This window comes from Mixophyes fleayi, chromosome 1 (genome assembly GCF_038048845.1).
Source record: "Mixophyes fleayi isolate aMixFle1 chromosome 1, aMixFle1.hap1, whole genome shotgun sequence".
NCBI classification, from domain to species: Eukaryota; Metazoa; Chordata; class Amphibia; order Anura; family Limnodynastidae; genus Mixophyes; species Mixophyes fleayi.
In genome coordinates this window covers 278,794,489-278,806,981 of record NC_134402.1, presented here as the reverse complement: position 1 = coordinate 278,806,981, position 12,493 = coordinate 278,794,489, and the positions used below count along the sequence as shown (strand labels likewise).

The window sequence follows — 12,493 nt, the reverse complement described above, 5'->3', positions numbered from 1 at the left end:
ATACCCAATGCGGTTTCAAAGAAGAACTATTGCAGCTAGGTGGCTGGAGGTTGCTTGTCAATGTATTGCCACGGGATCAGACTGGCTGCCATCCATGCAGGAGCTGGTGATGGGAACTAGGCCTAGGTTCTGGGGAGGCAGAAAGGCCGAGCCAGGCTCTCTAACACTGGATCAGCACGTATGGAATAAAACTTTTTGTGGTCAATCAAGATCGACCACGAAATTGACAACTTTCTACTGGAAATGGATTATTTGGCTAGCTCTGTTCTAGATTAATGACGAGCATGGAATTTGGGCATGATGTGTTAAAAATGTTTGTCAGCAGATATGCTGTACAAAAAAACCAAACGTGTTTTCAGTAGGCGCAATTGGTTAGGAATATAAAAGCCTCAAATTATAAAAGTTAGTCTCCAAATAAACAAAGTACATGAACAAGTTTTAAGAACAAAAAGTATATTTTGTATTTAAACTGAAGACATAGTCATAAACAAGACATTTGATAGTTGAGGGAAAAAATAAAATAAAAATATTTGCAAATAAATTTTCACAAGTCTGAAATTTTCTTCCAGAGGGGGGGGAAGAAACAAAAACAATTGCAAGTTATAGCCCCTTTACAGAATTGAATCCTTACTTCACATTGCAACAAAGAGACTTCGCAATACATTAAAATATTACAAAGTTATGACTATGAAAAAAAAAGTGGGGGAAAATGCATAACAATGCTAAAGCATCATGGCTAATACAAAACAAAAGAATTCGGCATACTAGAGTTCCATAGTTCACTCCCAAGCTGAAGCAAGCTATTTTAAATACTAGAAAAAGTCTGCATTTAATCTATTAGAATCACATTTACAAAGAGTCACTGTTTATAGAGTTTATTAAAAACATTGTGACTTCCATCGCAAGTCTCCAGCTCTGTAATGCCGTAAGGTGCAGAGAAGACCCCCTAGTGCTATTATTAAGCCTGCAGTGCACAGAACTGTTGGAAGACAGTCAGGATGTGATGGTCAAGTTCTGCTGTGAATAAGAGGTTCTCCAAAGTCACCATGTATTGCTGGATTATCTGATGATGCTAAAAACAGACAAGAAAAACATTAGTGCTAGTGGTTACATATAATGCAGCTACAATGAACAAACCTTTGAGCAATTTACAAGACATGCTTACAACTAACCTGTAAAAAGATTTGCTGAAGTCTTTCTATGCAGTTCTTATACCATGGATTAATCACATCAATGCCTCCTGTTTCACAGCGTACCAAGTGCTCTGTGAGGATCATTATAAAACGCTGCAAGGAAACAATGAAATTTATTACGGAGTGTGGAATGTGTGTGGCATAATTAGTGGGCAAATTATTGAAGTGGTTTCCATTACCTGGAAAATAACAAGGAAAAGATTCTTTTGTTCACTTTGAGCAGACTCCACTTTCTCTTGTAAACGTTCAATTTGTTCCTCCAAGGGCCCATCCTCCCTTCCACTGTCATCATCATCTCTCTGAAACAGATCGCATAGGTAAACACCAGATTAATCGTGATGTGGCTTATGTCAAAAGATAAATAAATTAGAATATTTTTAATGTGCAACATTGTAATTATATTTACATATTTTATAATTAAGAAAGATGCTTTAAAACAGTCATCTGATTATATGCCCAACACCTCTAGTTTGGTTATATAGAAACAAGACAGACAAAAAAAAAAACAAAAAACTTTAAACTGTAGATAAAATGCAACAATAATTTGTGCAGTCAGACAGGGTTTTCTCCAAGGCAGCAAAATTGGTAAGAGGTATTCTCTCCTATCACCACTTGCGTCAAGTGAAGATTCAGGTGGAGGCACTGTTCCACAAGGTCATCAGAAAAACATTTACATAAAAACACCCATGGAGCATATCGGTACAAGGAATTATATGCAAGGAAATAATAAAAAAAACTATAGCTTGACTAAAGGGTTGCAAAACTGGCATAAGACATGCTTAGTAATAAAACCACAAATACTATTAATAGCATAGAACATATCAACAACTAAGCGAAGATCGCAGAAGTTACAGATTTACATACACGCTTGTGCTGCTTGGCAAGTCGTTGTTTACTCTCCTCCAATTCTTTCTGGACTTTCTGAACATGTTTGTTCATTTTTCTAATGGTGGAATGCAAAATTTCCCAAATGTATAACCTAGAAAACAGGTGTCAAAAAGGTAAATGAAACATACCATTCAAGACTTCCACATTTTGCATTGTAAATAGAATTTAACATGGGAATATTTCAAATGAAATGTACAGTATGTACAGTCAAGGCCAAACGTTCCGAATGACAATTTTTTTTCACAAAGTCTGCTGCCTCAGCTTTTATGATGGCAATTTGCATATACTCCAGAATGTCATGAAGAGTGATCGGATGAATTAAAATGAATTCCAGTGTTCCTCTTTGCCATGACAATGAACTTTATCTCAAAAACAATATTTCCACTGCATTTCAGCCCTGCCACAAAAGGACCAGCTGACATCAGGTCAGCGATTCTCTTATTAACACAGATGAGAGTGTTGATGAGGACAAGGCTGGAGATTAATCTGTCATGCCGACTGAGTTAGATAACAGACTGAAAGCTTTAAAAGGAGGGTGGTGCTTGAAATCATTGTTCTTCCTCTGTTAACCATGGTTACCTGCAAGGAAATGTGCAGTCATCATTGCTTTGTACAAAAAGAGCTTCACAAGCAAGATTATTGCTGCTAGCAAGATTGCACCTAAATCAACCATTTATCGGATCATCAAGAAAAGAGGTTCAATAGTTGTGAAGAAGGTTTCAGGGCGCCCAACAACATCCAGCAAGCGCCAGGACCATCTTTTAAAGTTTATTCAGCTGTGGGATCAGGGCACCACCAGTGCAGAGCTTGATCAGGAATCGCAGTAGGCAGGTTTGAGTGCATCTGCATGCACATTGAGGCGAAGACTTTTGGAGAATGGTCTGGTGTCAAGAAGGCCAGCAAAGAAGCCACTTCTCTCCAGGAAAAACATCAGGGACAGACTGATATTCTGCAAACGGTACAGGGATTGGACAACTGAGGACTGGGGTAAAGTCATTTTCTCTGATGAATCCCCTTTCAGATTGTTTGGGGCATCTGGAAAAACGCTTGTGTTATGCCAACAGTAAAGCATCCCGAGACCATTCGTGTGTGGGGTTTGCTTCTCAGCCAAGGGATTGGGCTCACTCACAATTTTGTCTAAGAACACAGCCATGAATAAAGAATGGTGCTAAAACATACTCCAAGAGCAACTTCTCCCAACCATCCTAAAAACAGTTTGGTGATGAACAATGCCATTTCCAGCATGTTAAAGCACCTTGCCATAAGGCAAAAGCGATAACTAAATGGCTCGGGGATCAAAACATCTAAATTTTGGGTCCATGGCCAGGAAACTCCCCAGACCTTAATCCCACTTGTGGTCAATCCTCAAGAGGCAGGTGGACAAACAAAAACCCACAAATTCTGCAAAACTCCAAGCATTGATTAGGCAAGAATGGGAGGCCATCAGTCAGTATGTGGCCCAGAAGTTGATTGACAGCATGCCAGGGCGAACTGCAGAGGTCTTCAAAAAGAAGGGTCAACAATGCAAATATTAACTCATTGCATAAACTTAATGTAATTGTCAATAAAAGCCTTTGACACTTACGAAATGCTTTTAATTTTACTTCAGTATACCATAGCAACATCTGAAAAAAGGTCTAAAAACACTGAAGCAACAAACTTTGCGAAAACAAATACTTGTGTCATTATCAAAACTTTTGGCTATGACTGTACTCGGGAAACTAGACGTTAATGGTAAAGGTTTTAGAACACCGATGAAATTAAGTTGGTTTACATGTGGAAATTCCCATCAAAGTGCATTGGTTCAGCCAATACTAAACCAGACACTTCTATAAAACAGTGTAAGCTTTACATTTAAATATAAAATGGAAAGTACAGCTTGTAAAAATGTAGATGTGTTCCAAGTACCACCAGTTACATTATTGGAATCCGTGTTGCTGTATATTGTCCATAATTTGCTGATTTTCTTGTCAGGAGAGATGACTACATGACAATCACACGATTACACAGCAACGCTCTTTTAGATACCTATTGGATCTACACATTTATTCCAATTAAAGAAATACAGGGGTTGGCAACCTTTTGCCATCAGTGTGCCGGCTAAAATCTAATAATGCCCAGGTGTGTAGCGTGTATATCACATTAAATTATGTCATTCTTTATGACGCCAATATCATATTAATAGTAATGGGACAGACAAATGTTCATGTTATGCCACACAGTGGTGCCCCCAATTTACAGTATGCAACATACTTAACTTTGGAGTCAGCACCGCTCCTCTGTTCCATAACGAAAACTAGGAGCTGCTTCACTAAAGCAGCAGACTATGGCTGAAACTGAGTTGCTGCGCATGCGCAGATGCATAATTTCGGCCATCATTGGCTGCTTTTGTGAGGCAACTGCGGAGGCCCGGCGTACCAGACAGACATCAGGCGTGCAACGTCTGGCACACATGTCGACCCTCAAACATTTCCTGTATGACAATCCTACTGGAATCAAGTATCCTTAAATTGTTTTGGGTTATAAATGAAATAACATGCACTGTAAACAAACTTGTCAGTTATTTTCAAGAAGTCACAGTAATGTCCAACATTTGTACAACGTGTCTTGGGCATCTTTGCATGGCATTAAACCCCACAGAGGTATCTGGGCCAACAACACTGACAACATTTGTAATTGTTGGACATCCCTGTTATACTGGGGGACTATACCTTATGCACCACATCTGACATATAACATTTCATTATATGGTTAACAATATATAGTCACCTAGTGAAGTCGTGTGATAACTCTGGGGAGAAAATCCAATTAGCTACAGCAGCACAGTCAACAATTTGTGTTCGAATCATCTTATCCACCAACACTGCAATCATCTGTAGAAATAGAAACATGCGTTAAACATTTTTCTGTAGATTAGTTAAATAATTTCTGCATGTAACTTATGCAGCTCTGTCCAGTGTAACATGAGAAGTTGCTACTGTAATAACAATTTTACACAAAAAGCCATATGCAATGCAGTCTTGCCTTACTATTAGCTGCAAGCTCTGAATAACTATGGCGACAAATAATGAAATAGTGCAATCTCTATAATGCAGCACATTCCTCATTATATAAATTGCTTGGGCAGGTTTTCTTGTATGTAACATGATCCCTTAACGTACAATGCAGCATAAACTGTCAGCGTTTCACATATACACTTCACCTGGGGATGATTTTTCCAGACATCGTAAGCAACTCTCAGAATATGCAGCTTTCCCTCTTCACTATCAGATAGTGCTTTCAAAACTTCATGAAACCTTTAAGCAGAGAGAAAACCAATATACTCAATGAACATGCAGAAATTCAGTAAATAAAATCCATGCACCAATGCAGCATATTGGATTCTTATTACAGACCAATACTTACTTAGCGAGTGCACTAAATGAATGGCTAAAGGATTTGGAAGCCAAATTTAGCAGGGACTGTAAAAATACATCTATTTTCAGTGGATTAAAGCCAATTCCTTCATCTGGAAAAAAAAAAAAAAAAAAAAAAAAAATGTAAAAAACTCATTTTTGACTGCAGCTATACAAATCCTACATTCAGAAAAAAAAAAAACCCCAAAAAAAAAACAAACAAACAAAAAACAAGACTGTGTGGTCACAAGAATGTCTTGAAATTATTGCTGTTTAAGTGCCCTTCAAAAGATGAAAGATTTCATGTTATTCCAAAGAAAGACCAAAAAAACAAGAAAAGCTTTCATTTTTAGTGAAGACACCTTCATGTACCCCAAATCTAAATATATTAATTTTAAAACAAAGGTCATGTGGATGCATCAAAAGTTACATATCCTTACCATCATCATCTTGATTAGGATTTGGTACGTCTTTTAAAACATTAAATATATCTTCACTGACGGCCTTATTTTTGATGATATTGGTCAAGTTAGTGGCAATAGCATATCCAACTAGAGCACCTGAAATGCACAAACAACAAAATAATGAGGATTAAACAAAAATACCTTAAGTTTGACCGATAGATTCCTTATCTTACTAAATTGGAATCTTTTTCTATTACCCAGAACGCTTGGGTTTCAGAAAAGATTCTCTCTAACTTGAAGTGCCAAGTAAAAAAAAACAAAAAAAAAAAAACCCCAACTACTTGCCTTTTTGTATAGCTTCTGACGACATACAGTAAACACTTATTATATCCGACAAAAAGTTACCAAAATGCAGCAATACCTGTATGTATATTAATTTGAAGATACAGGAAAAGAAACATACATGAACCACTTAAAATTCAAGCCCACAAATAGGATTTTTGTACTCACCGTAAAATCCCTTTCTCATAGTCCATTGGGGGACACTGCGATACATAGGGGTATAGTAGGTGGTGACAGAAGTCCAGCCACTTTAACAGTTAAGTCTGAGTGCAACTCCACCCCTGCTATACCCCTCCAATAGGAAGGATATTCAGTGTATGCCTAACAAAGCCCGAAAGAGGCCAACTAGCTTAACTAACCACAACACCACAGTCAACCATACAACATTCAGAGCAAGGGTGGGCACGCAGTGTCTCCCAACGGACTACGAGAAAGGGATTTCACAGCGAGCACAAAAATCCTATTTTCTCATACGTCCAATTGGGGGACACTGCGATACATAGGAGACCTACCAAAGCTGCCCCCTAAGGGATGGACTGCTCCGACACGGCTGCACTCAGAACCCTACGGCCAAAGCTGGCATCCTGTGATGCAAAGCCTTGTAACCTATATAATTTTACAAACTTGTGAACAGATGTCCACGTAGACGCCCGACAGCTGTTTAGCAGAAGTTCCGTGACGCGCCACCCAGGAAGCACCCACAGCCCTAGTGGAATGAGCCAACAAACCTCCCAGCAACGGTCTATCTGACCTCCAGTAAGTCAGCTTAATGGAGGAGGTAATCCTCCGAGCTACAGAGACCATAGAAGCAGGCCAAACTAGTCTCTTTGCATCATAAAGCACAAAAAGATCTGTGGCTTTGCGCAATGTGGCTGTGCGGTCCACATAGCACCTAAGAGCCCTGACTAGATCTAGAAGCAACAAGGACTGATCTCGTGGGTTGGGTAAGTTTTTACGGTGTGGAAAATTCCAACACCGAGGAGTCCTCCACTTAAACTACATATCTGTGAAAAAACAGATTCGGAGTTTAAGTGGAGGACTCCTCTGTATCGGAATGGCGCTACCACGGGATCTTGTGACCTAGAACTTTGAGGAAAAAGGGACAACAATTTCCTGATTCAAATGAAAGTGAAAAACAGCCTTAGGGACACAGGAAGCCCTGCCTTTGGGAAAAACAAAGAGGGGGGGGGGGGGGGACGACAACAACAAGATAAAGCCCCCAACTCAGACTCGGCATGCTAAAGACACAGCCAAATGAAAAGTCACCTTCCAAGTAAGGTAGCGAAGCTCCACAGGCTGTACAGGCTCATAAAGATCTTTATTCAAGGCCTGGAGAACCAAATTCAAGTCCCACGGCTCAACAGGATGAACAAATGGAGGCAAGATATGAAGCGCCCCCTGTATGAAGGGCCAGCTTACACTGGAAATAGATTGACAATGCTGAAACCTGCGATTTCAATGAGGCTAAGCACAACCACTTGTCCAATCCAGCTTGAAGGAAGGCCAGCAACCTAGAGAGCTTGAAACGGCAAGTCATTTGATTCACACCACAGGACATAAGATTTCCATGTTCTGTAACAAAAAGCCGCTGATTAAGGCTTCCTGGCCTTGATCACGGTCCTAAATACCTTCGTTGAAAAACCCTTTGTTTTCAGAATCATGGTCTCAATAGCCACCCCATTATAGTTAGCCAACCTAACAAGTGGCACCGAAGGGGAGCGTGAGTGATTAAGTCTGGCCTGAGAGGTAGTCTGAATGGAGGTTCTATAACCATTCCTAGCAGATCTGTGTACCAGGCTCGGTACGGCCAGTCTGGAGCCACTTGGATGGCATTCACCCTTTGCCTCTTTAGTTTCTTGAGAACCTTTGGGATCATGGGAAGGGGATGGAATAAGTAAACTAGGTGAAACCGCCAAGGAATCAGTGCTATCAGTAATCCACAAATCCTGCCGCCGGGTCCCTGGAGCAAGAGAGAGGAACTTTGAAGTTCAACCGCGAGGCCATCAGATCTATTTCTTGACAACCCCAGCGTTGAACTAGGAGACTGAAGACTTCCGGAAGAAGTGACCATTCTCTCGGATGAACTATGTTTCGGCTGAGATAATCAACCTCCTAGTTGTCTACTCCTGAAATAATATTGATGATATAATTGGAATGTGCGTCTGTCCACAGAATTATTCTAGTTGCTTCGCTCAAGGCCCTGGCAATGTGCATGCCACCACGATGATTAAGGTACACTACTGCAATTGCATTTTCGAACTGGACTCCGATCAGCTTTCCGCACAGAAACACCCGAGCCTGTACCAGCACCCTGTATATAGCTTGTAGCTCCAACATGTTTATGGGAAGAGATGACTCCAGCGGGTCCCACCGACCCTGGAATCTGAGGGTTGAAACTCTGTCGGTTTGGTATGTCCCCTGCTTTCACACTGGCCGAATCCTCTTTCCCAGAATCTCGGTGAACCTCACTTTCTTCCTCTGATGAAACATCTGAAGAGGATATTAAATCCCTAGGGTCCCGAAAGGCCTGTCGCTTATGAGATTGTCTCTTAGCAGCATTCAGTAAGCTTTCCAGTGATGAAATAGCCGCAACTAAACCCTGGGCCAAGACCGCAAGAGTTTGAGCGAAAGATGATTCTACTTGGGACACCCCTGAAGTGGACTTCCGGACTGTGTATTGGACTGGTATAGAGAGTGTGTGAGAGAATATATGAAATATATATCTATATATTTTTTTTTATTATTATTTTAAATAATTATACACAAACTCCCAATGTTTTCCTTCACAGATAATGAGTATATATATTTTTTCTTTTTTTCTTCAACAAATGCAGGAATTGTATATATAAAATACACATGTTAGCAAGGGTCCAGGATGCATTTGAGACTACATCTGGTGACCCCTTCTGTCTTTAACAGCTTCTGCAAACTTTACAATATATAAATCTTCAAAATATATATAATTGCAATATTAGTCAGTGACAAGTCACAACAATAAGAGCCACACACACACACTCTTAGAGACAATTAAAAATTGTAGAAAGTGCAGTTTAACAAGGTAAAAACCTGTCCTGTATGAGGGGCACAGCAGGGTTCCGTTTTCACAGTGTGTGGAAATTGCACTGAAAGCTCTGTGCTGGTGCCATGAAGAAGGGGAGGAGTCTAGGACCTCCCCTTCCTTTTGAAAAAAATGGCTGCCAACACATTCAAAACTGAGATCTTCTCCATTAATCTGTGCCCCCTGTGTGAAATGCAGCCACAGCTGTGCTCTCAGATTCAACAGAGATCTGCTGTGGCTGCTTCTGGTCCCCCTTCTTATCCGGCAATGTTCGCTGCCTTGGGGGGGGGGGCCTGCATTTTTGAGCCCAGCATTTTTCCCCTGTAATAAGAAAAAATAAATGAAAACAAGAACATTATATAAAATTAAATGGAAAAAACATGCCCAACTCCTGAGGGCACTAAAATTAAACTGAATATCCTTTCTATGGGAGAGGTATAGCAGGGGTGGAGTTACACTCACATACTTAACTGTTTAAGTGCCTGAACCCCTGGTACCACCTACTATACTCCTATGTATCGCAGTGTCCACTAAATAGTCATATGAGGGGAGAGGGAGAGGGATTTTGTTCATAGTGACACTAAGATTATAAATATGTAACAAATGTCTCTGGAGGTGTATCGTGATGATACAAATCAAGTTACCGGAACTAAATCGAAACACCAGAGCACACACCTCTGTGTAGGGGAGTGATGTAAAAAAAATAAAGTAAAACATTTTTTAGAAACCTCTTTCAATAGCAACTTAAATATATGCATTGTTTACATCAGACATTTAAGAGAGTAGTTTCAAAAAACACTTACTGCTACTTTCATCCCCATATTTGAAAACACATTTGGGCTCCGCTGGGTACAATGCAGAAAAGGATGCAGGCACAATATCCAATATCCGTTGATGGTATGAAAGTCTGAAACAAAAATGCATTAATTTGTTATATAAAACATAAATATATATGTGGTGCAAGTACATTTAAAACAGTCCATAAACAACTTGCTTTACTGCACATGAGCTTAGAAAGGCATCCCCAAGTTTTACTATGGTTTCCAGCAACACATTATTCCACCCATTGTCAATCACATGGAAATATGAACATACGTCATGCAACAGAAGTGTGTTTACATACCTCATGCACTTTTCTAAAACTTCTCGAACAAACTGGGGCTTAGGTCTATCTAGGTCTTGTGAAAGACAATCTGCCCTGCAACATACACCAATATACAGAGTCAAGTCCATTTCTTAAAAAATCAAAACGTTTAACCAATACAAGTAGGATAAAGAATGAATGGTTAAATACTGTGTGACTGACAAGTTGTGCAGCACTAAGGTTAGGAAAGCTGCAAATGAAACAAACTTGCACGTTTCCACCCATAACAATTTGTTTGTTCTATATAATGAAACTACATTAAGTAGTATACTAAGACAATAGTGGCATAGGAAAAGATATGCAACATATTTCAACCCCATCCTAAAGGTCGTGCAGTATTCAACAAAAAAAAAATAAAAAAAAATTGTAAAAAAAACTAGGCTCCACCAGCTCTAGAACCACACAGCTTTGTAACACTTCATTTATGATTCATACAAAAATATAATATACATTAAAGATACCTTCAAAAATAAAATGAAAGACACAAATTAAAAGTATTACACATCATGCCAACATGTATTAAAAAAGGAAAATGCAACATTTAAAAAAGTAACAGTTGGGTGAAATTCAATTCCCTGCAAGGCGCCAGAATGCCTTTCAGAACAGAGGCGAAGGCACTTTGCAGCTAGGTAAAAACATGTTTTTTTTCCCTCTCGTGCGAAGATCTGTAATCTTCAGGTACCGTACACACAGGCAGATCATTGTGGGGAACTGAATACCCCCCCCTTAAGGAAAACAAACCCAATTTAAAATATTTGCAGTAGACTAGCTAAACATTCCCTACATGATCTTCTTGAACTTCATTACCAGCACTTCTGAAAACAAAAAAAAACTAAAGAAACAAACAAACATTTTTTTTTAACCAATCCTTTGTCCAAATGGTAATTGTTCAACAAATTTACACACCAACACTTACCAATCTTCCCAGTTCCATCGAAATCGAAAGTTACTCAGGTGGTGAGAAAACCAATTTATGAACCTAGAGATAAAAAATAAAAAATAAATAGTGCAAGTTAGCCAATGAAAGCTATGTAATCTAAATACAAGCAGTTTTGCACCTGTTTTATTAAAAAAAAAAAATACACACACACTGCAGTGTTTGTTATGTAGCCTAAATACAGATAACCATATACTGCTTGCCAATTACCTGTCAATGCAAGTTGTGTTCATTGTGTCTAAGCGAGTATACAACATTTCAGTGGCTTGGGCAAGCTATTCAATTTCCGTTAAGGTAAACAATTTTTTTTTCACTATTCGAGAAAATAAAACACATCTTAGAATAGAACATTGAATACTTAATAATCTGCCTTTTTACAATATATTGAATGACATTAGATAACTGATCGGAGGAAAGGAAGATGCAGTCATTTGTGGAAACAGCATGTTCTCAAGTACAGACAACCATCTGACATGGGCACTGTCCACGAGTGATAACAAGAAACCACCAGCATCCACTAGTAGACAGTGAAGAACTCTTCCTTTATTCCCAAAATATGTGTGGTAATTCCATGCAACGGGTAAGAAGGAAGCCCATCCTCAAAGCATTAAGCACTATGTCCTTTCAACAGCATGCCAACCAGAAGAATTAATCTTATTAGTTTCAAAATCTGCACCACTTCATCTGTGATAGCAGTTTCAGCAGATCGATTACACTAAACAACTTTTAAGCAGGTGAAGGCACACACGTGCTCAATGTTCTATTATTGTGTTTTCCAAAAAAAAAAGGCACCTTTTTAACATCAACACATTAGGTAAACAATAATTTGAGATTTGAAAAGCTTCAGTAGTTTTACAGAAGCGACAAGTGTATAGACTGATAACATTACATCCAGTTTTATTCTTACAATTTGTTTAACAACAAGTTAACCCGTGCATGATACTCATGCATTCTAGTCAAATCAAGCTACTTAAGGTGTTAAAAAGGTTCTTGTCATGCATTTGGGCCATAGCCCAGGCCTCCTCAGGGGAAGAGCGTTACTTCCCGACGCAAGCGCCCTTTTTTAACGTGGTTTTGTCCACATGTCACCACCTCATCATTCTTCTCCATCACCTCATCCTTCATTTTCATC

At 39.2% G+C, this 12,493-nt stretch overlaps 1 protein-coding gene across 1 annotated transcript in view; it reads right to left on the bottom strand.

Annotated features, from left to right (window-relative positions):
• Positions 1-436: 436 nt before the first annotated feature.
• The window catches only part of NCBP1 (nuclear cap binding protein subunit 1), a 37,683-nt gene continuing 25,626 nt past the window's right edge, over positions 437-12,493 (bottom strand). The window contains exons 12-23 of the mRNA XM_075210924.1: positions 11,572-11,636; positions 11,341-11,403; positions 10,404-10,478; positions 10,084-10,187; positions 5,917-6,036; positions 5,487-5,589; positions 5,284-5,377; positions 4,851-4,954; positions 2,058-2,172; positions 1,373-1,492; positions 1,173-1,286; positions 437-1,072 (exon numbers count right to left, since the gene is read on the bottom strand). Coding sequence (XP_075067025.1) covers positions 959-1,072; positions 1,173-1,286; positions 1,373-1,492; positions 2,058-2,172; positions 4,851-4,954; positions 5,284-5,377; positions 5,487-5,589; positions 5,917-6,036; positions 10,084-10,187; positions 10,404-10,478; positions 11,341-11,403; positions 11,572-11,636 — 1,191 coding nt within the window. The 3' untranslated portion in view covers positions 437-958. The remainder of the gene's footprint in view (positions 1,073-1,172; positions 1,287-1,372; positions 1,493-2,057; positions 2,173-4,850; positions 4,955-5,283; positions 5,378-5,486; positions 5,590-5,916; positions 6,037-10,083; positions 10,188-10,403; positions 10,479-11,340; positions 11,404-11,571; positions 11,637-12,493) is intronic.